Source organism: Argiope bruennichi, chromosome 1 (genome assembly GCF_947563725.1).
Source record: "Argiope bruennichi chromosome 1, qqArgBrue1.1, whole genome shotgun sequence".
Taxonomy (NCBI): domain Eukaryota; kingdom Metazoa; phylum Arthropoda; class Arachnida; order Araneae; family Araneidae; genus Argiope; species Argiope bruennichi.
The window spans coordinates 16161023-16187217 of NC_079151.1; the positions used below are offsets into that span (position 1 = coordinate 16161023).

The 26195-nt window shown below is 31.3% G+C and overlaps 1 protein-coding gene across 4 annotated transcripts in view; it reads left to right on the forward strand.

The window, feature by feature from the left end:
* The window catches only part of LOC129972885 (regulating synaptic membrane exocytosis protein 2-like), a 100052-nt gene that overhangs the window by 48071 nt on the left and 25786 nt on the right, over nucleotides 1-26195 (forward strand). For 2 of the 4 annotated variants that reach the window (XM_056087228.1, XM_056087376.1), the window contains exons 5-14: nucleotides 3715-3852; nucleotides 4778-4860; nucleotides 9220-9439; nucleotides 11138-11261; nucleotides 15482-15570; nucleotides 16478-16534; nucleotides 19725-19822; nucleotides 20446-20576; nucleotides 23499-23670; nucleotides 25374-25542. In XM_056087228.1, the coding sequence (XP_055943203.1) occupies nucleotides 3715-3852; nucleotides 4778-4860; nucleotides 9220-9439; nucleotides 11138-11261; nucleotides 15482-15570; nucleotides 16478-16534; nucleotides 19725-19822; nucleotides 20446-20576; nucleotides 23499-23670; nucleotides 25374-25542 (1281 nt within the window). Of the gene's footprint in view, nucleotides 1-3714; nucleotides 3853-4777; nucleotides 4861-5623; nucleotides 5782-9219; nucleotides 9440-11137; nucleotides 11262-15481; nucleotides 15571-16477; nucleotides 16535-19724; nucleotides 19823-20445; nucleotides 20577-23498; nucleotides 23671-25373; nucleotides 25543-26195 lie in introns of all 4 variants that reach the window. The other 2 variants (XM_056087454.1, XM_056087305.1) reach the window with 2 other exon arrangements.

The window sequence follows — 26195 nt, forward strand, 5'->3', positions numbered from 1 at the left end:
TAAGATCAGAACTTTGCAAGATCCTTACTTTTTTTCCAACTTATGATTCTATTGATTCATTAATTTCATTAACTAAAAGTATCAATGCTTTGGGAAAAAAAATCCATATTATGATTGATTTTCTAGACACTTTATTTACAAACTCTCTTTTTAAGGGCGAATTTATCTCTTTTATTTTAATTAACTTTTTCTTTACCTTACTTTTTTAATTTATTTTTCTGCGTAACTTCAGGTATTGTTTCCATCTAATCTAATTATTCTGTTAAAGCTGCCTATTATATAACAGTGAGTTTTGTCATATAAGTCAAATAAGGAATGATTATCTTACACCCTGTTTATCCCTTTGAAAAGCCTTTTTATAATAATAAAAAAAATCATCTTAAAAAACACATGAAATTGCATCCCCCAACAATAAAATATTTTACATCTAAAAATTTTTTCCTATCTTAGTTTTCTTTCAAGAGGGTGGGACACGTGAGTATTTCCCGAAATCCTTCCGTGACTCTCGCCGCTGTTTACTTCGTATTTCACTGGAAGCATGAAATTTGTTCACTGGCCCATTTTCTTCAAACATGCAGAAATTATGTGTAACTGTGATTGTAAAAGAAAAATTTTCCCACCATCCATTCTCAAACCTGACATTCTGCTATACTATTTTGATGGATGTCATCCTCCGTGAAAGCTTCAGGAAAAGTTGGTGACCCACATTTCATGAATAAAATCTTACTATCCTTCAGGATTTTTTGTTGTCAGTACAAATGTTTGTAATTGCTGAGTTCCGAAAAGAAACCAAATTCAAAAGCCTAGTAGGGGACGCTCACTTCAGCTGAAAGTATCATTTGAAATAATCCCCCCCCCCAAGTTGTAAATTATCTACAAAGAAAATCAATAGGACTTGTCCAGGAATATATTTAGCAATTCACATATGCTATATTCAATAGATTATGGCATGAGAAATAAGGGGTAAGTTTTCAAAAACAGCAAAAACTGGCAGGTTGAAAGGAATAAGTTTGTATAATAATAAAAATGAAATAATGAAAAAGTAACAAAATGGTCTTCACTAATTAGAAAATCGCAAAAAAAAAAAAAAAAAAAACTCATAAATTTCATAATTTGAAAATTACTGACAGTATTTGAAGTTGATATTATATCAGAATTTTTTTTTTATCAATCCGAAAAAAATTGCAAAATTCAAAATGCGATTTGGTACTTTTTTGTCTTGGGTTCGACCCTAGTCACTGTCATGACATGTCAGACGATATTTGGGTTCAAACCCTGTAATTGTCAAGATAAATCGTCTGTAAGGTCCGCAGAGTAAAATGTTCTAATAATAGCAGTGAAAAATGCATGTGACTGGTTCTTATAAAATGTTGCAGGTCGAGAAGACTTCTTAAAAACAGACTTTTATTTCTTGAGACAAACAAACAAACATTTAATACATTATAAAATATCACACCGACACAGACTACGAACACAAAAAGAAAAACTGAATCTACATCTAAGCATGATCTATGCATCTAAGTATCTAGTGCTTCCGCTCTTATATATTTAGTGAAAAACATTTGCATAAATAATTGGAAGCATCATTTCACTTCATTTTATAAATCATTGCGAACGGGGTTCGAATCATCAACAGTTTGTGTACACGCATTCGGATGGAAAGAAAATATGAAACGAGCATCCTAATAGAATTTATATGTTTTCCAAAAGCTATCAGTATAGGTTTCTACAGTAAAATTTTAGGTATAAAACTTAGAAACTTAGAAAAGTATCTGAGATCATTCGCTTTGTTTGGTATTATTATTAATAATACTTTGTAATCTGAACTAAAAATTTAAATCATTTCTTTTCCTATTTTTATTGAAGCTACAATTCGGACCCATTAAAATGACTATTTAATTTCTTATTATTTGGGGAATCTATGACGTAATCGGGGAATCCCCCTTTTTTAAGTGAGTGTAGCTCCAGCGACTTGGCAACACCGTTTGCACCAATCAGTTCCCTTCGCCTATTTTATTTTGAGCTCGGATAGTTCACAACGAGCATTCAGTAGAAATTAAATTAAGAGAGTTCAGTATTGTCTAAGAATACTTGCAGTATCAGCCGCAAAGTTTATATTTATTCCATTAACTTTCTGTAGTTTTTGATTGCTAAATTAGTGTCGATATAACGAACTGTAGAGGCCAAACATATGATGATGCTGGAAAGCATTCAGGATTTCAGCAAATAATAAAAGAAAAAAATCCAAAAATTGAATACTAACCTTACTGAAATCATTCGCCAAACCTGGTTTGTTTTCATGCTGCTTCAGTTGAGGCAGTCCAGGAACTTTTTTTCAATACATTAGAATGTTGCCACTCATTTTTTTCACACCCTCACATGGTTGGGACGTTCTGATTACAGTTATAGGCAAAAGTTTAAAAAGGATTCAGTATACGTGTGTATGTAAGAGGCAATGCCGTGAATATAAAGCGGTATCTTTACAAATATTTTTTTATCACTTTGGGAAAATTGATAGAGACAAATTAAAGTTTAAATACAAGAATAGAGGCAGGAATTTTACAAGTTAAGATGCAGTCATTTTCTTTTCTTTATTCCTTGGACTTCTGCCAACTTGTTCTACATGAAGTAAACAATGCACAGAAACATTAACATACAAAAGTACTCTACATAAAACGGCTCGCTCAGAAAGTAAGTGTTTTGCAGACGTTATGGATAGAGAAAGGATATGTTTATGACAGGCGGCTTTATGTTAAGAAAAAAATATGTGTGAAGACCTTGGGATTTCCATTGAACCTCTGAGGTGCAAAATAAACAGGAATATTTTTGACAACAGAAGCAAAGATACCAACTTGTCTGGTGAAAATAAATTGAAATTAAAATCATTTTCTTCATTGGATAGAATAATTATAGAATTTCGTGAGAGGTTTGCAGCAGTTACGAAATTTGGGGAAAATTTTTGTCCATATAATGCTGCTATAATACGAGATCGCAATGTAATCTAAACGACGCATTTTCTGAATCTGACCAATATGATTTAAGCTCGAACGCGTTCAACTGTTGACTTTCAAAGCTTTTGAAGTCCACATTAATTAATTTAGACTTACTTAGGTTATTACAATTTATTGTGGAGTCCTAACTACAAGATATCCTGCCCCGTATTATAATAAAGCTCCAAGTATTTCTCATAATATCCATAAGCAATGCCAGCTCCAGAGAAGTTTTCAAAACTGAACTTGGTCAAAAATTATTTAGAATCAACAAAAATAATTTTCAAACTAATCAAACTGCCATCTTGTCTTTTGAACAAAGAGTATGAGACACTATAGAAATGAAATGCAATAAAAGACATTGCACTTAGAAAAGGTAGACGAATAAAGTTTTAGTTAAAAACAGAAATTTTGTTTTTAGACCCATTAATTTTTTTAATAAAAAATATATCAAAACAGTATCATTATAGCTCTAATTTGAATTTAATTCGTGTTTTATATTCTATTCACTGTTATTCATTTTGTGTTCTTAATTTTGCGTAATAATAACTTAATCTAGTCGACACATATCTTAAATATAGTGTATATATTAAGAAATGACACTCGAATACGAATTTCCATAAAAAATGTGTTTCTTAAATTATAAAACATTCACATGTGGCATCTTTATCTACAATACGCAATAATAAATTTATCATTGCTATAAAGTTTTTTAAAATTTCAGTAGATTTTGGACGTTTTGGATTTAGATGCCTAAATAAGAGAGCGGCGAATTCAGCATACTCCTCTGGTGTTCTAAAATCCATGCTACACCACCACAGTCTGGAGTTGGAATCAAAGTTTAAAAAAAATTCTGGCATAAGTTATTTTTTCTTAAAATTCTTAATATCTTTTACTAAGCAATATTCTTTAGCTTACTAAGAATTAATTTTTTTATTCATTACATTCGGAAAGGAAATGCATTCCTTCCTTAATTGCATTTAAAGAGAAAATCTTTTGAAATTATATTATATTCTACATTAATCATCATTCAGCAATGTAAATATTATTGCTGTAAATAGCATATATTTTGCATGTAGATAGCTTTAAGTTCCACTTGTTTTTATACAATTTATAAAGAGAATATTTCAAGCATTTTAGTTCAAATTTTAAAATTAGTAACAAAAGAATAGGTTTCCAATACACAATTCAAAACTCTCTCGTATTAAAAATATCATAGAGTATTAAATATATGAATGTCGAAAAAAACCATAAAAAATTGAGAAATATAACTTTTATAAATTGTTTTATTCTATTTACAGTTCTGTTAATTCAATAATTTCTTTGTTGAGAATGTTTAAATTTTGGAAAATAAAAGTAGCTATTTGAGAAATGAATAAATTTGAAATCTGTGCATTTCATGCTGAAAAATTCCATTTGCTATATTTTAAAACAAAAACACGTGTGGAAAATAGGAAACGTGAAGACTAGGACGTAAAGTGCGTTATCTAAATTTCTAAAATAATTATATTTAAAATAATTCGAGTATGTGCAAACAATTTGAAAGTTTTTCAATACTTTGCATCGGTCATATTTTTCAGAAATGAAAAGAAATATGGAAATATCTTTTCTTAACGCAGCATTTGCCTTGTATACGAGTATTCTCTCTTTCAATTTGAATTCTGGAATATTTTTTTAAAAATCTTTTAGCAAATCAAGCTTTTTTTTATGTGCAGTATGTTGCCAACTTCTTTTAACCAATTATCATCCCTACTTTTTAGTAACTGTATGTCTATCTTCCTGTCTAGTCTCTATGCGGAAGGAGAAGCCGTCGATCAGACCCCAAGAAACCCGGTGGCGGAGCCAGGAGGACTATCAACACACCCCTTCGGTGAGAAAACCTCCTCTCTGTGCTCTGTGTGTTCGTCCGTCCATGTCCTCTTGGCTCCGGGCATCCCCGCTCTCCTATGAACACTTGCTGCCCCCCTTTGTCTTTTCTCTCTTTATCCTTAAACCCTCCTTTTAAGCTATTCCGCCGTAGATAAAGAATCCAAATCATTATTCGAATGTTATTTTGAATCTCTGAATCTCTTACTCTTCTGTTTTCATTCAAAGATAATTATTTTGGTCTCTATTCTTAAAAAATGCAGATATATAGAGCAAGTGTGAAATATGAATCATTGTCCAGGCGTTCTCTGAAGAGAAGTAGAAATTTTCTAGGTACCATTACTTTGCCGAACTGCTAATATGATTAAAATATGTCCAGAGAGAAAGATGAGTCTTTAAAAATTCAGTAAGAGTTGCAATATTTCTTCTTTATTCTATTTGTAAACGTCAGAGGAACTTTTACTTTCATTCAAAAAGAGAAAAATGAGTTTTATGTATGGAAACTCCAAGTATTCTATCACTCTGCTGCATAAATCTTAAATATCTTTTCAAAAACAAATTATTCTTTCAGTTAGAGGCGGTTCAACTTTAGATCATAAAAAGAAAATTCTTAATATAATTTCTTAGGCAGATAGTTAAGTTGGAAGCTAGTGCCCGATTTTCTTCCATGTAGCGTTTCTCAACGATGAAAAGTGAGTGTTCTTTCGATTTAAGTGAGTCAGGTACGTGCAGCTCGATAGACCTGATGGTGTTGTGTGTTTCTGCAGGGACTGGCCACCGAAGGCACCCCTGCCACGTCCCGGAACCCCGACGCCCTTATGCTGAACCTCGTAGACATCGTCGCTGGGACGCAGGGGAAGGGAATACCAAGGATTCTGGCATCGACACCAGCAGCAGCGCCACCCTCAGCGAAGATACACATAAGGTACTTTCCCCACCCACCCTTCCCCATGCACTTCCTGCTTTTGAACTCGGAAGCCAAGAAGATTTTTTTATTTGTTTTATGCTGATTTTTCTCAAGTTGCATGATCATGATTGAACTGTACCATTTGTGCATTGATTGTTGTATTTCCATTCAATCATTGTTTCATACAACTTATTTTATCTTTTTTGACCTTTCTGAACGTTTACTGTATTTTGTACGGTGTATTGAATGATACATTTTCATACCTATGATGAATGTCGTGTCAACCCTATCGTACATCTACAGGGCGGCGACTATTGTAAAATCCAGCTTATATTAGATTCTTTTTTTCTATCAATGGCTAAGATTGCACTTGTGACATCTACACTTTTTTCAACAGCACAGTCACACTATGAAGTCCTATGTCCCATTCAAAATAAGTTGATTTTGAAAGGAAAAAAAGGAAATGGCTTGTTTTACTGATAAATATGAAAAGTTATGGTGAATTCATTACCTTTGAGTTGTTTTCTATGGGAAAATATTCACTTCAAAATCATTACGCAGTCCTGCTACGACTGTTTTTAGAATTGTGTAGAAGGTGGAAAGAAAAAAAAACTATCAGTGGAGAGATTTAATCCAAAGACCTCAAGCTTACGAGAAGCTCCGTTGCATCACTTCTACAGAAAGAACAAGAGAGCAAACAAAACCTGATTTTTTCAAATTCTTATTTTCTCGAAATTGTCCACACAAACGACATCTATTGATCTTTTAATCTTAGCCTACATAAATGACGAAAAGGAATCAAATGGAGGAAAAAACATCTCAAACCCCATCACCATCCAATGAGGAAATAAATACTCTGTTAGTTTGATTTAATTTCAGTCGAACATGAGACTTTTTATAAAATAAATGTAGCGCTTTCGACTTTCACTTATACATCTACAAGGTAACACATTTTGTGCTTAACTGCTTCACACTTTTATAAAATAAATAGGGAAAATTCTCTCTTCGACTTTCCCTATACATCTACAAGATAGCACTTTTTTTTAAAGTCCCTCAAACCGTTAAGAGAATTTAGAATGCATTTTTGAAAGGTATTTTTTTTATGAAATAAATAGGGAGAATTCTCTCTTCGACTTTCTCATATACATCTATAAGATGCTGCATTCTCTGTTTAAGTGCTTTATACAGTAATGAGAATTCAATATGAATTTTGGAGTAATTTATCTTTCTACTGATCTACCCGATTCAAATTTTGATTCAGACCTACAATTCTAATAGAAACAACGCATATCAGATTTTATTCATCTAGCGTATTTCGTTTACTGCTATCCTATTATCATACACATTGAGAGACTGTCTATCCTTTCACAGATTTGCTCCAAATTAGGTCTTCGCTTACCATTTTGATGTAAAGGTCACTTTCAAATTTCATTCATTCTTGGTTTTTTTTAATTATCTTATTTGCATATAAAGGTGGATGCAGATAGTCTATCCTTACAGGAATTTTATCGAAAGTTTGATGCAGATTTTCAATCTGAAAAACGAATTTCAACAGTTTTCTAGTTATATGCATATATGGACTGAGAAATATATAAAGATAATTTCAAAAATGTCAATTTCGGTTTCATGGTGGTCCCTAACGTAATCGATATTTAAAATTACAATACCTTCTCTTTGTGTATTTTGTCGGCGAGGAAGTAAAAAGGCCTATCCCTGTCCCATTTAAATAGAAAGTACTGTTTATTTCTTTCTCGTAAATGAAGTACGAGCCAATGAGAGTTCAAAAGACTTGTGTAATGTACGGAATAATACTGTCAATAGAATCTTAGCTTTCAAGTTCAGTAACTGATGAGCATATTATTTCAAAAAGAGATTTTTGTTTTGTTATATCTGCTTACCGATTTTAATATTCAGCATTAAAAATATTCGTAATGAAACAGTACTTTATAATTCAAATAAATGTGTAACCTTTCTTGATTTAAGATGAATATTTACGTAGAATTTCAAGAATGACGGAGCAAATTTTAAGTAGGCTGCTATGAGACAAGTATTTTTCATCACGAATGCAGAGTCTCATGAAGAGGAAGCTGTGAGATAAAATCACTCATAAGTAAGAAATGCAAATGTAATTACATGAAATTACAATAATTCCTTAAGAAAAGGACCGCTAACACGTGGAAATGTGGTAAATGTGATTTTTACTAATATTCAAAAATATCACGCGCTTACCCAGTAGGGACTGAAAGCCTTGTAATGAGTTTTCTCAAGGCTTTAAATGCATGAAAAAGAAGCAGATGCTCAACGGATGGAACAATTAGAGTGTCAAGCAGAAGGACCTCTTCCCTGAATCTATCGTTCGGGAAATCACGAGCCTCGTTGAGACAGTGATAAGGTCTCGAATTCGGGACTAGAAACCAATTGCAATTATTTTCATCTTGTGCAGCATGTATATGATACGATAGCCAGAAAAAAAAATACAATGTTTTACATTTGCATATGAATGTTTAAAGATATTTTAAGATTTGGCTACTACCTATGTAGAAAATCGACCCCCTTAACAGTGTTTCTTTTTTACTATTGCCGTTTGTTGTTCCATATATGAAATGAGTGCAGTCTTATCCACGTTATTCGAATATTTCACCTTCCCATTATTATAACTTCTATCAAAAGCACGCAGGAAGAATTTCATTAGGCTACCTTTGACTCCAGAAATTGTGTGATCCTTATATAAATATAAATTTGCTTTTATGTAAATAAGATGAGGTTTCTGGAAGATGGAATATGCAGACCTCATTCGTTCTTATGTTTTGTAATGGCCCATCACATGACAACACTTTTCGATTGCCAATTTGAGAAAGGGATCGCAGGTACTTAATCTCAAAGTTCTTAACTTCCGAGTCTGATAATGCTGAGAAAAAATGTCTAACAGGCGCAGTCCCATAAAACAAAGATGATGAATGTAGGAGAAAAATAAAACTTCAAAATCCACAACAATGCTACAACTTTTGGGTTGAATGGATCTTACTAATTGAATGAAAAGCTGCCATCAGTATCTTTTATTCATGTGAATACAGCATAGATATTGTTTTTCTACTTCTAATACCTTAAAGTGGGAGTGACACTTAAATGTTTGCAGAATGGTTACTCCTTCATATACTACATCGTCACGTTGCTTCTCTTGCCTTTCATTTCAGACTACGTATTATATGAGGAATTTTTTCTTTTGTTTTGGTATATAACTCCACGTCTTGAGGATTCTCTATCCTTTTTTAAAACTCACCGTATTGATAACCTATTCCATTATTTTTTTAATTATAAAAATTGTCTCTTTTATTAGATATTACGCATGCCAATCCCGTTTCTTATTTTACTGATGTTCATCTTGTTTTCATGAATCCAATTTAATTTAAAAAATTAGTTGATGAAAATATTTCTTTTTTTCTAATTGTTTTTCAGCACAACGTTTATTGGAAAATTTCGCCAGACGGCAGAAGGTATCTAGGATATATAACCTTACGAAAGGAGCTTAAACAAACTCATGAGGGTAGCAGAAGAGAAAATTTGGGAATGAGAGTCATCGGTGGCCATGTGGTCGATGACGATGGCACCATTGGAGCTTTAGTCGAAGATACTATGAAAGGAAGTTTAGCCGACAGAGTAGGGAGAATATTGCCTAGTAAGTGCATTCATTCACTTTTCAGTTTCCTTATTGAATATGCTAGAACTATTTTCCTCTTGAAATGCAAATGATAAAAATTTAACCTCGTTTAAATAGCATTTCGCAAAAAGAATTAATATAGTAATACATATTTGAAATTTAAATCCACAAGACCCTCGTTAAACGGAGTTAAATTAAACTAGCCGCCATGTTCACCCAGATTGTTGATTTTTTTTGGCTGTTAAACATTAATGTGGAATGCATATATTCTTTTTGAAATTCACCTTGGTTTTTTGATAAGACAGTAAAATATGAATTTAACTGAATAAATTAAAATAAACTATAACATTTATAAATTAAAAATTGTATATACTTCTAAATAAAACCAGATGTTAAAATCCCACTTCGGAGTTGGAATTTCATTATAACATTACAAATTGTACATAACATTTAAAACAATTTATTAAAAATAATATAAACACTGAAAAGAGGAACAGAGAATATTAAAAAGGTAATTTTTTTAAATTTTAAGATAACATAAAAACCATTTTTGGGAGATAATAGTTTTGAAAGATAGGCTCATGAGTTTCCATAGGTAAGTCATAGAAATGAACCATCTGACAATGATTAAGCCTGTTTTCATGCTCAATTAAACTTTGTTGGACGTTTTTTTCTTCTCTGATGGAATAGTTTTTGGTAAGTCTATCCAGGGTTCTTCTGACTATATTTCACAGCTCCATCAATTAACGAAGCGTCGAATTATCTGTAGCTGTGCAATGAAACAGTCTAACTTTCATATAATGTTTCATATAATGATTGTTTACATTTAATTATCGTCATTCAACAATTTGTAATAAGAGCTATTTTTATATCTCATACATTAGCGTTTTATGCATATAGATGCTGATCTGTGTAGATCATTTTCATTCAACTCATTTCTAAAATGAAGTATCATGCCATGGATATCCATTCTACAATGTATTATTAAGTCATCAGTATACGTTCTATATTTAAAAGCAGTTATATAAAATATATAGAAATTGACTATGGAAGGAAAGAGAAGCTTTTAATCAAAAAAGTTCAGAAAATGTTGTCAGAGATCTTTATAATTCACCAATTCTCGATTCCTTAGAATGTTACAGATTTTACACCTCATGATACCGTATGGATAGAAATTCTTATAAAACATTTTTATGCAGATTTACATGTTTAGGTTATTCTATAACTTAATCCCAATTTAAAAATACTGATTAATTTCATAAATGAAAACATTAAGTTCAGCTTTCTATAATTTTAATGGAGATATTTAAAATGTCGTCCAACTTTTACTCAAAAATGTGTATTTCTTAACTTTATTTTTTGCGTTGCTTTAGAATTTAATTTCGATTCACTAAGTTTATAGACTAGTATTTCTGTTTGAAATGATTGTCACTAAGAATTTTTTGAAAGAAATTTCTTAAATTTGAAACATAAGTGTGCATCATATTACAACACGAAACAAGATTTTTATTCTGCGCCTTTACTACCGAAAATGTTAAATTCAGCAGATTTTTTTTTATCTCCGCTATTTTAATTCATGTTGTTTCAGTAGCAATTTTGTATAACCAAAACTAGTTTTGCTGAAATAAGACTTCATTTTCTGCACTATGAATGCCCATATTCAATACGGATTGTGCTCAGCTCTATTTTTTCTCATTTGCAAAATTTCTCTTTCAGACGACGAAGTGCTCGAGTGGAATAAAATTAAATTTCGTGGTTTGAGTAGAGACGAAGTTCATCAGATTATATTACTTTCTAAGGAAGATCCTCAAGTGCAACTCATAGTATCAAGGCCTATCGGGTAATCATTTTTTTTCATTAGTTTTGGATTTAAGTGGATTCTTTACAATAGGGTTTCTCAAACTATAGAGAACTGCATTCTCTTTGGTGGTCAAAATATTTAAATGAATTTGATAAATGAAAATAAAATGATGTCCTTTTTAACATTTCATTTTATTTTTTATTATTCCCATATACTAGTATATTATTTATGTACAGCTCAAAGTGATCCAGTCAAAAGAAAATGAAAAGGCAGTAAATATATTTTTGTCACTTTTAGATGTAATATCTGAAAATCTGAGCTTCAATCAATAGTTTTTTTTTTAAGAAATTATTTAGATATGAATATTTTTCAATCTTATCTACATATAAACTTGTCATTTAAATAAAAAATGTCATGAATGCACTTATTTTGACATGTTATTCGAAAAAATATGCTTTATTGCAGCATTCATTTTACAGTTCATCTATTCATTATTATATTTTTGAACCAACACTCCATTTTGCCAGGGTGAAATCTGTTCCGAGATGACGCTATATGACATTGTCAGCATGAAAGCAGATACAATAAATAATATATATATATATATATATATATATATATATATATATATATATATATATATATATATATATATATATATATATATATATATATATATATATATATATATATATATATCCATGGGTCAACAAAAAAAATTTATTTCAGTTACTTTCTCTTAAATAATTACAATTAATATAAATATGTATATACATATGACAGAATTACAATATTAAGTGGAAATTTTTTTTAATTGAATTCCTACTTATTTTCTTATATTATTTATATGTATCTTATATTATTTATGATCGGGTGTCGTGTCAGTCATCTCAGAGCGACAAACTTGGTGACGGAATTGGCGACCCAATAGAAATTACTGGACAAATTTAATTAATCAATATTTCAAAAATATATTAACATCAAGTGTCATCCACTACAAGTTTAAAAAAATGTATTTGAACTTGAATAAAATGTACTGAGTGAATGAATAAAAAGTATTTTATTAACGATTGAAAAATTGAACAAGATATATATATATATATATAGGGAGAGTGTGAACTAATAGTAGGAATTGAAAAAGATGAATAGTTAGTTATAAAAAATGATTTCACGTTCTTACAGGGAAGACACCTATATAGATAAACTAAAAAAGCAAAAATATTAAATATAAATGATGAGTAAAAAAATAATGAAAAAAAAGCGAGACTCGAATCAAGAACCTGTAACACACACGCCGTTCATGTTGTTCTGACCACTATATTGCACACTTCGAAGCAGAAGTTGAATATACTTTTTCTAATAGTTAGTTATTAAAAAAGGTTTTGTGTGTGTGTGTGTAAAATCGTATTTATTTTTTCGGGAAATTCATCTACATAAATAAGAAACAAAGGCTTATCTAAATATAAAATTTGTGCTAAATCGTTTGAATCCTTTCGGAGGTACACGAAATAATATTCAACTCATTCGTCGAATGAATTTTCATTAATAATAGTGTTTGCAGTTATATATCATTACCCACTATTTATTCCATTGAAAAAGATGTCCACTATAATCGAGGTAAATAACGAACTTTTTACCATTAGAGATAGGCATATGTTTCTATTTGGTAATGACACAAAAAGTGTATTTTATGTTATTTTGAATCGATAAATATACAATTGAAAAAACTACGAAGGCAAAATTTTTATATAGTACCCTGTTTTATTAATCATATTTAGTAAAATATTTTCAAACCGTTATTTTTATACAAAAAAAAAAAAGCTTTTTTTTTTTTTTTTTTTTTTTTTTTTTTACGATCAGCACTTACCAAATAATGAAGCTTTAATTATTTCTATTTTAGACGATTTTAAAGTATTTTAATGGCCATTTCAATCAGTTAACTGATGCCGTTTTTTCGAGATGACTGTTGAATGGCTATTCGATGATAAGGCAATTCGAAACTTAATTACTTGATCAGTTTTGGTAGAACAGTGTTGTTTTTCCTTTAAAATGTCAGTGTAATTTTTTACTAAATATGACTAATAACACCGAGGGAGTTGTAGAAAATTTAGACCGTAATTTTTCACATTTATTGTTTTAAATGACACAATTATTTACATCATTTAGAACTCTTTTTCCGTCTTCCGTATGCCTAACTCTAACAATTAATTAGCCACGATTAGAGTGGACACCAAAATTTTATATCTTATTACAAAGTAAAAGTTTCATTTACTTATGAGCTGGTTAGAACGAAATTGGAAAAAGTCATCCTAATTTTAATTAAAATAAGTGGTTTTCTAAAATCATCTAAAAAAACGATAGCTGCCAACATTTTAACTTCAAATGATGATTTGTGTTTGAACATATACAATTTTTCTTTTTACTGTGGATTAATTTCTATTACAAACTACTTATACGTTGTGTTTAGGCATTTTTTAATGGCATACTCCACTGCAACTCTATACTGAGTGACAGTGTTATTAAGTCAAAAGCTATTAATTGATTTTTGACAAAATAAACGTGGAAATTGAAATTCGATATTTTCACTGGATTTCATTAGTTTGCTCTTTGTTTAGTATATGCTCGCGATATAGGAATCCAAGTTGATCCTCATTAAATGTATCCTCAGTAAGGATCATAATTTATCTTGAAATGATTGAAAAAGCCATGGTGGGTTAAATGATAACATATTCATAGTATATACATTTTTTTATTGACATTATGCTTATGTTTAGATGCAATGTTTATTTTTGTATATTTTTGGGATGAATTGCCCCCCCCCCTCCTTTTTTGACGATAAGAGGTAAGACGGTAAAATCTATTGTTTCAAAACCTATAAGACTTTGAAGAATTACTTTATATTTGATATCGTAAGGATTATTTTTTCAAGGCTTAGCCATTGTATTTAAGCCAATTTACTTCGATATTCCTTGAACTCTTTCTCTGTTTATTAACATAATATCCTATCTAAATTACTGCAGAATAAAATTCTCCACTATTCATTCGGTAGACATTTAATTTCTTGGTGTGATGGCTTGTCTTCATAATATTATACCAATGCTCATGCAGATACACAGTTCAGCCTTTCGCAACTATTTACACTGATTCAAAGTTCGAATCACTGGAAAGAGAAGAATTTCCAGCACAAGAAAGCTTTGGCTAGTGACTTCAAAATCGATTTCTTTAATTTAAAGGAATCGCGTTAAAGCAAGGGTTACGTTTATATTAAGATTTTGCCCAGTGCGTATGTTACTATAGATGGTTATTTCTTTCATTTGAGTAAGCATTTATTTTTAAATAGTTGATGAAACATGAAGCCAAATGTTGAGATACTCTAAATGCTACTACTGTTTCATCCCTAATATAAAAGTAACCGTGTTCTTTTTTTATAAAATCAAATCTTGGGCACTGAAATTATAGCAGTAACTATCCTTTTTGTAATATGCGTCATTTACAGTTAGTACTGGAAGGAGATATGTTTTTGTAGGTTCAATGAATAAACATAAGTTTCTGGATTACCCTTTGTACAGATACTGTACCTTTTTCTTGCAGTCTCTGGCTAATCTTGCTTTTTTTAAATGACTCATTTTGAAATTAGCTCTTTGAGTATTACTTAACTGAGGATTACAATAAAAGTGTCACACTTATTGCTTGTGTCTATTTTAAATACATAAAAATGTAAATTATACTTAGAGAATAAATTAATATTTAGAAAATCACAAAGATATTTTAAACTTGGATTATTTTCCCTGTGTGTTGGCTTTCATAACATAGGAATGAATGAATATGATCCACTATAAATTGGGCATTATCTTAAGGAATTTTTCTTGGTGAACAGCCTTTGTAATCTTTGTAATGTTACTCAAAAACCTTGTTTAAGGTCTTGGAAAACTTTTTTTTCCATACCATTGCAATAGAACCCCAAATAAATGCATTTTGCCTCCAAAAAATTTCCTTTATTAAAGAAGTTTCAGTTCAAGAGCAAGTTTTATTGATGCAGATAAGTTGGAAGTGAACAGAGCTCCAATTTATCCGGTTTCTTTGTTATCTAGTTATCTCTTCTGCTGCATTAGAGTAAATGATTGGTAATCTGCTGTATCGTGCATTCATCTTCAAATCTTATTCTGAATTTTTCTCTCTCTTTTTTCATTTTAAAATTAAAACAAATTTTGTAAAGAAAAGTTTTTAAATCCCTAAAATGTAAATCCTTTATTTTTCAGAGGTACTGTTCCAAGTCCCCTCCGCGATTCTTTAGACGGCAGGAGACCCCCACGCCACATGGAAGTCCATCCGGAGGCCATGCCAAGAGGTTCGTGCTAATGTTTGACAGATTCTTTTGTTTCTGTCTCTAGGTACTGAAACAAAGTAGAAATTATAAGTTTTGTATGCCGCCCATCCTTTACAGACGTATACCTTTGGGGTCGGTCTGGGTTTTGTAAGCATTACATGCTTATATATTACAAATGCAAATGTCTGAATCTTCAATTACTAGAACTTCAGTGGAATGTGATGTCTCTTTGCTGCTTTCATTTCGTTTGTTTTTTCATACCCTGATATCTGTATTATCTTGTGGAAGAATTTCTTGAATAATCGCTGATTCTTGAGTTAGTAATGCAATTCCTTAAGCGGAGAATTTCGACGATTTACACAACTTAAAACTCATTCATGGTTGAAAGTGATCTGTATCTGGCAGTGGCAACATTGTATCGTATACTAAAGATTTTTTTTGTCAGTACTTACTGCACATCCTCGTAGTGATCATTTGTGAACCCTGACTTTTCTCTACTCCCGTCTCACGAAACCAACTACAGAACAGGAAATCATCGAAATCGTTATTTTGTTTATTTCGCCCATGTCACTCAATAAATAATTCCGATACATGGCAATGAATAGTCTTTTATACAAATCAGCGGAAAATACAAAATATATAACAACGTCATTAATGTACTGATTATGTATGACAGCGCTATATATTTTGTATAATATCCTCTTCATCAGTTTTAAAGGCATTTGAATATACTGTTTATGTGTCTTTATCCCTTACTAATTGCTTTTTATATGACTTTTAAAAAATATTTTAATAATTTTTAAATTTATTTTCATTTCTGGATTATGTTGAGCTTTTTTACACCTTTCCACACATTAGATTAATCCGAGATGAATTTCCGAAAATTTGGTCACTTTTAATAACGTATGACTGTTTTCTTATCCCACAGAAGTGAGAAGATTACCGCCACCCCACCTTGAAGTTTATCCCGAGCCTATGCACAGAAGTTAGTATATAGACGTTTTAAATCTGTTTGATTCTTATTTGTTTACTTTTATTTTTATACTTTCCTTTGCAGTATAACTGTTAATTGCTTATTGGATGATATAGCCAATTATTTTTTCTCATTTTTTCTAAAATGACAAGCCAAAAATGCTCTCAGCACTGATCTTCAATTGCTGTTGTTGTGTTGTAATTTATGACTTAGGCCTTACAAGCCCGCTGACAGTTATCTGTCAGCGATTTAAGCCGAGCGAGCGTCTCTTGTTTTTTCAGTAGCACCAACTAGGGCCAAGAGTAAGACTTGGCTACTTCATGCGTCACATTCGCTTGCACAACCCCTTTTTACGGGGGGAGGGGACATTCACACAGCTCACAGATAGAACACAGAAGAAGAACAACCATGTTCGAACCGGGACACGAATCCCTGACTCCCAGATCACGGGGAAGACGCGCTACCCCTATGACAGGACACCGGCCCAATTATTGTAGAACAAATTAGAATTTTCTAGCCGGCGTCCTGGCATAGGGGTAGCGCGTCTTCCCCGTGATCTGGGCGTCCCGGGTTCGAGTCCCGGTTTGGGCATGGTTGTTCTATCTGTGAGATGTGTGAATGTTCCCTCCTGTAAAAAGGGGTTGTGCAAGCGAATGAGTGATGCGTGAGTGGCAAAGTCGTACTCTTGGTCCTAGTTGGCGCTGCTATAAAAAATAAGAGACGTTCCCCCTCAGGCTTAAATCGCTGTCTTCGTAACAGCGGGCTTGTCAGTGGCAAGTGCCATAAGAAACAAACAAACAAACAGAATTTTCTAGGCATTACTGCAGTCTATAGGATTTTAGTTCATTGATTCCATTTTAAAAAGTTTTATTGTGTATTTCGATTATGAAAATAGCAATTTTAACGTCGAAATACACCAAATATTTAATTTTTAAAATTCCCAGATTAGATTTTATGGGATTTCGAAACTCCTGATAACTTCTTCTAATGAAAACACGTACGCTTTCTGTCTTCGCAAATGAATACGAAAATATTTTCTCTGCATGTGTATTTTGACTTAATCAACATGTAAATTATTTAGATTTTAGATTTATTTTTTTAAATTTTATTAGCTGTTGTCTTATTTAGTTGTCTTATTATTCGTTCATTTATTATGACTCATAACTACAATGCATCCACATTTATACGACAAAATATTTACACATTGTTAATATTAACCTGATATTTTATAATTAATAGAATTTGTATTTTTAATAAATTTGTTTATTTGTAAATTAGGCACATATATTTTTATACGCATGCTTAGAATCCTCTCTTAGCCTGCGTTAGGTAGCTGCCCAACCCACTAATGATCATTATAATCAAAAACATTTAATTTGAAGTAAAATTTTGAATAAAAATAAGCAATTGCATAGTTATATTTGTTTTGTTAAACTTATTGCACCAAGTCAAAAAAATCTAATCATAAATTTTCACTAATTAATAACTAAATTATTCAAAATTAAACAGAAAATGTAGAATTTAATATATCACTGCTTAGTGGAAGATAGATGACAGCGAACACACCTGAGCTACAGCGCACGAGCCGACACTCAATAGAATTGAAGAATTTTTATCACTCGAGGGTTATGACTTTTACAATCCTATCAATTTTTACACTATGCAAAAAGAGTAGAAGGACACTATAATTTTTTTTTAAAATAAGGATTTTTTAGTTTTTACTGCAATTATTTTTTAGATCATTCACCGTAAAAATATTAGTATCATTACCATGAAATTCAAAAATAAAGTATAAATGACAACAAAACCGGTTTCTTTCATTTGAAACCGTGTAAAATAAGTAGGATAGCTATAAAGAGAACAAAATATAAACAATTTTAGTAACGAATACTATTTCCTTTAATTTTTATGACTTTGAATATTCTGTTTGGAAGTGAATCATACAAAGATTGGATTTCTATTTGATAAAAATTATCCCATGAATTATTTAATGTCACTCGAAGCTCAGAGAGCGATTCAAATTGCTTCTTGCTAGCGTATAATCGACGAAAAAGCATTGCCCAAATATTTTCTACTATATTCAGATCGGGCTTTTAGCTGGCCATGGTAAAGGCTGCGCAATATTTGCAGCGAACCAATTTTTAATTGAATTGAGGCTCCATGTTGTTGAAACATCCACTTTACTCCTCCTAATTCGGAGCCAGAAGAAAGAAACTAATAATTCAGAACATTAATGTAGTCTGCATCCTTTGACTACAAGACCAAACTTGTTCTTCTTTCATAACCAACTGCTAACCAGACTATCAAACTTCCTCCTCCCATTTGTCTAGCTGAATATTGTTCTGCATTCTACAGACAATGCCAGTAGTATTGATAACCGTCTGGACCATATAAGTTAAACTTTTTTTCATCTGAAAATATCACAGAAGTCCATTCTGTGGTTCATGACAGGGGTTCCTTAACCCAAGACAAACGATTATTAATATGAGTTTGCTTCCACTTTGAATGATGTTTCCATTTTTTGAAAACGAATCTTCTGAACCTTTGGATGTAGTTAAATATTGTTTGATAGAATACATGAATAAGTCCAGTTTGATTTCGAGCTTTTACTACACTTCCACTACTGTTTTTAAGCTCATAAGCAAGCTTTCTTTCATGACTTTTTAGACCTATCAGTCATCTTTCTTATTCCATTTCTGCTTGGATTTTTAATAAAGTTAGAAATTGTATGAGGCTGACGTGCAGTATACGAGTGATCTCTCTAATACTTTTACCTACATTTTTATATGCAACACTTTGATCCTTTTAAAAATCATTTAAGAGTATACCTCTAGGCATTCTGAAATTAAAGCATCAATGAAGTTTTTAACAAAATACGTTTTCCTGATTAAAAAAAAAAGTTTCAAAAAATAATGCATTTACTCTTCTACTTGTGCACATTCCGCCAAATAAAAAAAGTGTAGTAGGTGTTCTACTTTTTTTTTTTTTTGCACACTGTAAATCACACATGGTTAAATAAAACCTACATAACAATCTATTATCCAGGATGAAAATATAAAAGAAAATTTACAGAAAACGACTGTCCTTCTACCTTTTTTACGTAGTGTAGTTCCCATGTTGATTTATTTTTCATAGTTATTAAAAAGGCATATAGAGTTCATTTTTCTTGACCTTATCTTCAATTTTCTTTTCGTGCACTCAGGCATGATGCAAGACCCTCGTTCCACGAGATTTTCTGGTCGACACGCCCCTCGCCGCTCCGTAGCGCCTTCAGTGGCTACAATAGGTGGAAAAATAAAGGTAAGAAAATTGTCATGTTTTTTTAATAGAACGATTCAATCTTTAAGTTTTAAAATAAAAGTGGGCTGAACTATAAATTTTTCATACGTGACTGAGTTTTATTCAAATACGTAATTGTTTGATTTTCAAATAATGTATAATTCATAGTTTTTAATATGTGCCTAAGGCTTTTAGTGAAATAGCTTTTCAATGATAAAAAATTTCTTTTCTATGCAACTGTTTCTCTCCTTTTAATCAATTTTTCATAATTTACTTACATTTTATTTGTAACAATTCCTTTTTTCCATGTTAAAATATTAAGTTCACGTATATATGCCAAACTGTGAGACAAGAGTGTTGTTTATCTGAAATTATTAATATTAATTAAATGCTTTTCTAATTAGGAATGAGGATTTTAAAACATTTTAATACTCATTCCTAGATTGAATATAAGAATTCGGAAACTATACGACGTAAAATTGTATGTATTTTGTTTCTGCTTACACATAAAACAAATAAATATAGGCGAATACAGCGGCTAGTTTTATATTGATAAAGATTAATGTTTCGATAAATGAAATATTTAATAATTCATATCTTTTTTTATATCAGATTTGCATTACATTCTTCTTTTTACTCAACAGGTGCGATACTGGTATGACCCCGCCGAACAGAAACTCCATGGGACGGTCGAATGCGCGCAGGACTTGCCTCAGCGACCTGATGGCTCGCCTAGATGGCCCTATGTAAAAATTTTCCTCCTCCCGGAAGAATGGTAATCGTGATTTTGATTAGCGAAAATTACTCTAATTAAATTATATGATAAAGTAAGATGGCATATAATCTTTCTGACCTGCTACGTTGTGTAACAGTTAAAGATATTCTAATCAATTTCTTCTACCATAACATTGAGTTTCAAACAACCATCTTGTCTCAGGTCTCTACTCAACAATTACTCAAGAGCTTTCAATTTTACTGACTCTAGTTTTAGTTCTCTCATTAGAATTTGAACTTTTAATCGAACTGTTGCTGAAAATTTCTCCAGTATAAAGCTGTGTTATCATTCTTTTTTTTTTTTTTTTTACTTGAACTTTTATCGACTTAACTTGCAATCCTATTTCTCTGATGTTTCAAAAAAACATACCATATAAAATTAATATTGACAGATACACATTTTTCATTATTCTTCGTATCATATGCTGGTAGGAATTTGTCTGTACTTAATTAACATAATCAGAGATAAATACGTTGAAATTAAAATGAACAAGATGGATGATTCGGTGAAACAATATAGGAAAGCTAGTCTATAATATTAAATCCCATTTCCTTAAAACAAATGATGCAGAAATGGAAGAATTTGATGATCTATCTAACACAAAAGTAATTAACCCTACTAAAAGAGAAATTACAAAACAATGAAGTAGAAAGACGTCCGGGATGCGGCGACTGGGCTCTCAAGTTTTGGGAATAAGTGTCTGAGGCAAATAAAAAAATGGTTCACTTCTTTCTAAACGAAAGAATTTTTCCTGAGAATTTCTAAATATCAAAAATTGTTCGAATATCCAAAGTTGTTAAAAATCTAATAGAAATCTACTTTATAGAACTATTTGCCTTTTCCCAGTCTGAGATAAAATCTTGGACATATCAGTTACAATTCGTTTTACACATTTTCTAAAAGACAATAATATATAAACCGACTCACAAAATGGATTTAGAAAAGGTAGAAGGGCAATCATAGCAGTGAAAAAGTAGTGGATTTGTTAAAAATGATAAAAATAAAATTACCTGCATAATTTCATTTGATATTCAGAATTCATTCAATTCTGTCAAATGATCAATTGTAAAAATATTACTAAAGAAATACCAAACATTCACCAAAATAGCAAAAATTATAGACAGTGTCCAAAAAAAATAGATATGATTCAGGAGGAAACTCGCTAGTATTAAAACATAAATGTATCTTAAAGCTTAAGCGCTGGGCCAATACTTTAGCTTCTGATAGCCAATGAAATTCTAAAGAAAGATCTGTGCGATGAAGGTACACGTATTCAAACATGCACAACTGACATTATGATTCTTATTAAATCTTCATCTTCTTTTCATTTTACTAAAAAAAAATTCGTTTTGTAGGAAATAGAAGAATGGTTCATAAGTTTTAACCTTACTTTCAGCAACTCAAAAACTAATTTTATCATGTTCACAAACAAAAAGAACCTTATAAACTTTCCAACCATACATTCACAAGGAAAAAGTATTTCAAACAATAAAAATCTTAAATATCTAGGATCAATCTTTGACAAAAACTTTTCCTACACATCTCACCTTAATAGCATACAAATAAATAAAATCATGGAAAAAAACCCAGAAGAATCACCAGAGGTATTTACACTTCCTATTCCTTTGATATTTATGTATGTTACTTCTTATTTTGCGTATGTTCACTGTACTACTTAATTATATATATATATGCGTGCGAGTGTGTGTGTGTGTGTGTGTGTGTGTGTGTGTGTGTGTGTGTGTGTGTGTGTGTGTGTGTGTGTGTGTGTGTGTGTGTGTGTGTGTGTGTGTGTGTGTGTGTGTGTGTGTGTGTGTGTGTGTGTGTGTGTGTGTGTGCGTGTTTTATGCTGAGGGATTTATGTTGAGGATAACATGTCCGTTAAGAAAGGCTTAAGGCAGGTTGGAGTTTCTTTATTGATTCTTTTAGCTAGTACACAAGCAATTAAAAGTAGTTCTGTTGTTTAAAAGATGCACCTGAATTTAATTGAACTAGAGGACTTCCATATTATGTTCATTATGTAAACTTTTTCAATATATACTTTTGTTGTTTAATTATATACATTTCATCTACCAAATGTGATTACATACCTAAAATAATATCATTTTGACCCGAGATAAAAAAAAAATAAGCATTTGAAATATAATGAAAGGCCTCCAATGCTGGTCGAAAAGAGAGAAGGGAACGACCAATAATTCATTGCAAATTTGCATAGTATTCGATTGATTAAAAAGTACCGATTTATTACGAAAAAGCCTATTGGACACTCTGATACGGTAAGTAATTGCCTTTATTGCTTAAAATATCTAAAAGTAAAATAGCTAAAATCATCTAATGTGAGATAGGTTATGGTTTGTGCTCAAATTTGAATTCAATAAATAAAAGCATCTCTCACAAAATTAATTATGAAGAAAAATCGCGATTTCCATCGCAAATATTATACTATACTGAATTAAATCCAAGAAGAACAATAAGAACTAATCCTAAATATTTACCTGCCGAAAAGAAATTAGACGATTACATTTTATTTTTTATATTTCTGATTTTTTCTCTCACAATTTTACCATTTAAGACCCAATTAAAGACGTATTCTACAAATATTTAGCGGCACGGTGGCCTGATATTAAGGACGGAAGTGAAGGGCTTCAGGTTCGAAACCTGATTCCATAAAAGATCTGTCGTGTATGCTGGCTGATCTAATGCACGTTAAATCTGACGTCACGCGCCAAAGGTCCTCCTGCTGGTATGATGCGGCACTTTGAAGAGGGGTGCGATGTTAAAAGTTATGAATTCTGTTCCCAAACAGCCCTAGGGTTTCTTTCAAACGTGACTTTAATGTAACTAAATTACACTAAACTAAAACTAAATTTAAATGTGTCTACAACTTAATGAAAATTCTTTCTAAGAGTCTCTAAATTGCAGGGGTAATTGCCGCACGCGTTCTAAATGCATTGCTGGAACGAATAATCCTCAGTGGAATATTGGCTTTTCCTTCAACATCGGACAGTCAGAGCTTAGACACCGAACCTTGCAGATCAACGTCTGGGATTACAAAGACGAGAAGACTGGAGGTTGTAACGACTTTCTTGGGGAAGTAAGTAAATGCTCTTTTATATATACTAAAATATACACTTTATAACTAGGAAGAAAAATTCTTGATTTGACGCATCTAAAGCTAACATTTCAATGGCTTAAAAGTTATATATCTTTTATTCATTTATTTAAACTCATAGATTTCAACTTTCCAAATAGCAGTTTTAGAACTTATAGATTAATTATAGATGGCACGTTTTCCCTCCTTTTATTTTTAACATTTGCGTTTTCTAAATACATCCATGCATTTATTCTTATATATAATTTTCTTTTAAGAAAAATCATGGTACTATTATTGCATTATTTTATAATTCTTTTTTGATGATCGAAAATCATTGAGAACATCTTTGATGGTCTCTCAGAAGTATTTTCCTTACATATACAGGGTATCCACTAAAATCGTTTATTGCAATAATTGTCGCCAATTTCAAGTTAATTTAGGGTAGAAAGACTTTAGTGTGTACTCTGTATTTGTAGGGAAAATAGTCTAAATGTATTATACAATGCATTATACCATGCATTATACGATGAGAACAATTACAGTACCAACTGGCGATTCACGACAAAATGAACGTACCTATCTGGAAACTGGTACAAGGTATAGAAAAAAAGTCAGTTACAAAATTATAGAACGTCTTTGATTTAGTACGAAAATGCAATAATGCTAAGAAAAAAAACGTAAAAAAGCGCATTTGTTTGACAATTTGCAATATTTTTATTCAAAAAAGGTATTAGAAATAAAATTGGAAAAATTAGTTACTAGCAGATCCTTTTATTTTCGGTGTACAAAACGCTCTTCTGTTTGCTATAATGCTCATCTCGACATTTATTGTTCGAAAGGACGAACTCTTCTTCATTTGCCCCGAGTTATTATTCATAGGTTTGGAAAATTGCAATCAAACAAGCAAACTTTTTGTTTGATCTTGGCTGGTTTTTGTTATTTAAATCAAATATTTTGATCTTAGCATTATGCCACTCAGTCAACAACAACAAATCCTGTCGATACTGTTTTTTCAGTGGTGGCGGAGTGGTCGGTTGTACACAAGAAAAAGCACTATTGCACTCAAGATGCATTTTTGTATTAAATCGAAAACACTCTTCAGTTTTGTAATTGACATTTTTTTCAGTGTCTTGCACTATCTTCGAGATAAGAACTCTATTGTTTGCTACTAGGCTTAACTGCAACTGTAATCATTGTGAAGCGCTTTGTTACTTTGCACACCTGAACACCAAGTCTGAGTAATAATTGCGCTGTTTCCAAATTTTTGCAAGGTAGAAGGACTTAAGCGGACACCCTGTATGAATGTCGAATTTTATTAGCTAATATGGTTTTGAAAATATTTGATCCAAAAAATGAAGCTTAATTGGTAAATTAAAAAAATGTGTAATTTGAATGTTATTTTTTAACTGCCAATCATTAAAATGCATCAAAAATTTGACCAATCAGAGGTTGCACAAAATTTTTGGCAGCTAGAAAACATTTGAAATTTTAAAATGTGGAATTTTGAGCTGTACTTGCATTGGTTCATTCATATTTTTTTGTTTATTACACACTGCAGTGGGATATCATAGGCGATAACATGATAGCTATTAGTAAGTAACGTGGTAGCTGAAGGATTTATTACACAATTTACAAAGTTAAAAAGTAGCCTCAAAATTAGAGCGTTCTATAAAACAGCTTTTTCTTATTCTTTATTTTTATAGGTACAGATTCCTCTCCGTGGCGGCGTGTACTCAGAATCCCGGTGGTATAATCTTACGATGCACCGTGAGACACCAAAAATCACCCGTTCTCCTCCTATTTCCCCTAGTGCCAGCAGAATGTCCGACGAAGACTTGTCCGACTTCGATGATAAGTTTTCTGAGCATACTGGTCAGTATTTTCTTTTCTTTACTTCACATATTCTGTTTTTCCTTTATCGTAATTTTAAATAATTTTGATTTTTTTTTAGCATTTTTTGTAATGCTATCCACTTTTGATGACGGATGTCTTTCTGGATGTTAAACTGTTAAAAAAGAATACATTCATTAAAATTTCAAGTTATAAAATTAAATATATGAATCAGTCTCCAACAAATTACTACTCGCGCACTTTAAAATATTTATATGTTATCCTTAAAGTATACAGGGTGTCTCAAAAACCTTGACTGCGGCTTTTATTCGTTAAATATTGATCACAGACATATACTGTAAATTACAAAGTTGTTTAGAAAAAGGTTCAAAATGTTATGAAATCGATTAAAATTTTCAGGATTAAACTTTAAAAAAATACAAAATTTAAATTTTTATACGGACCCCGTACAAAAAAAAATTTCGAGTGAGTAAAATGTGCTCCATTCTCTAATAAGATCATGTACAAAATTTCAGCTTTTTGTCACAAAAAGTCTCAAAGATAGGAAACTACATAAATGCTGACTTAAATCACTTTTCGATGTCTGGATATGAGTTCGTAAACAGGAAAAATTATGTCAGATGTTCGTGTTTTAGGAGTCGTAAACAAATTAACAAAGAAAGTAAGGATTGAAT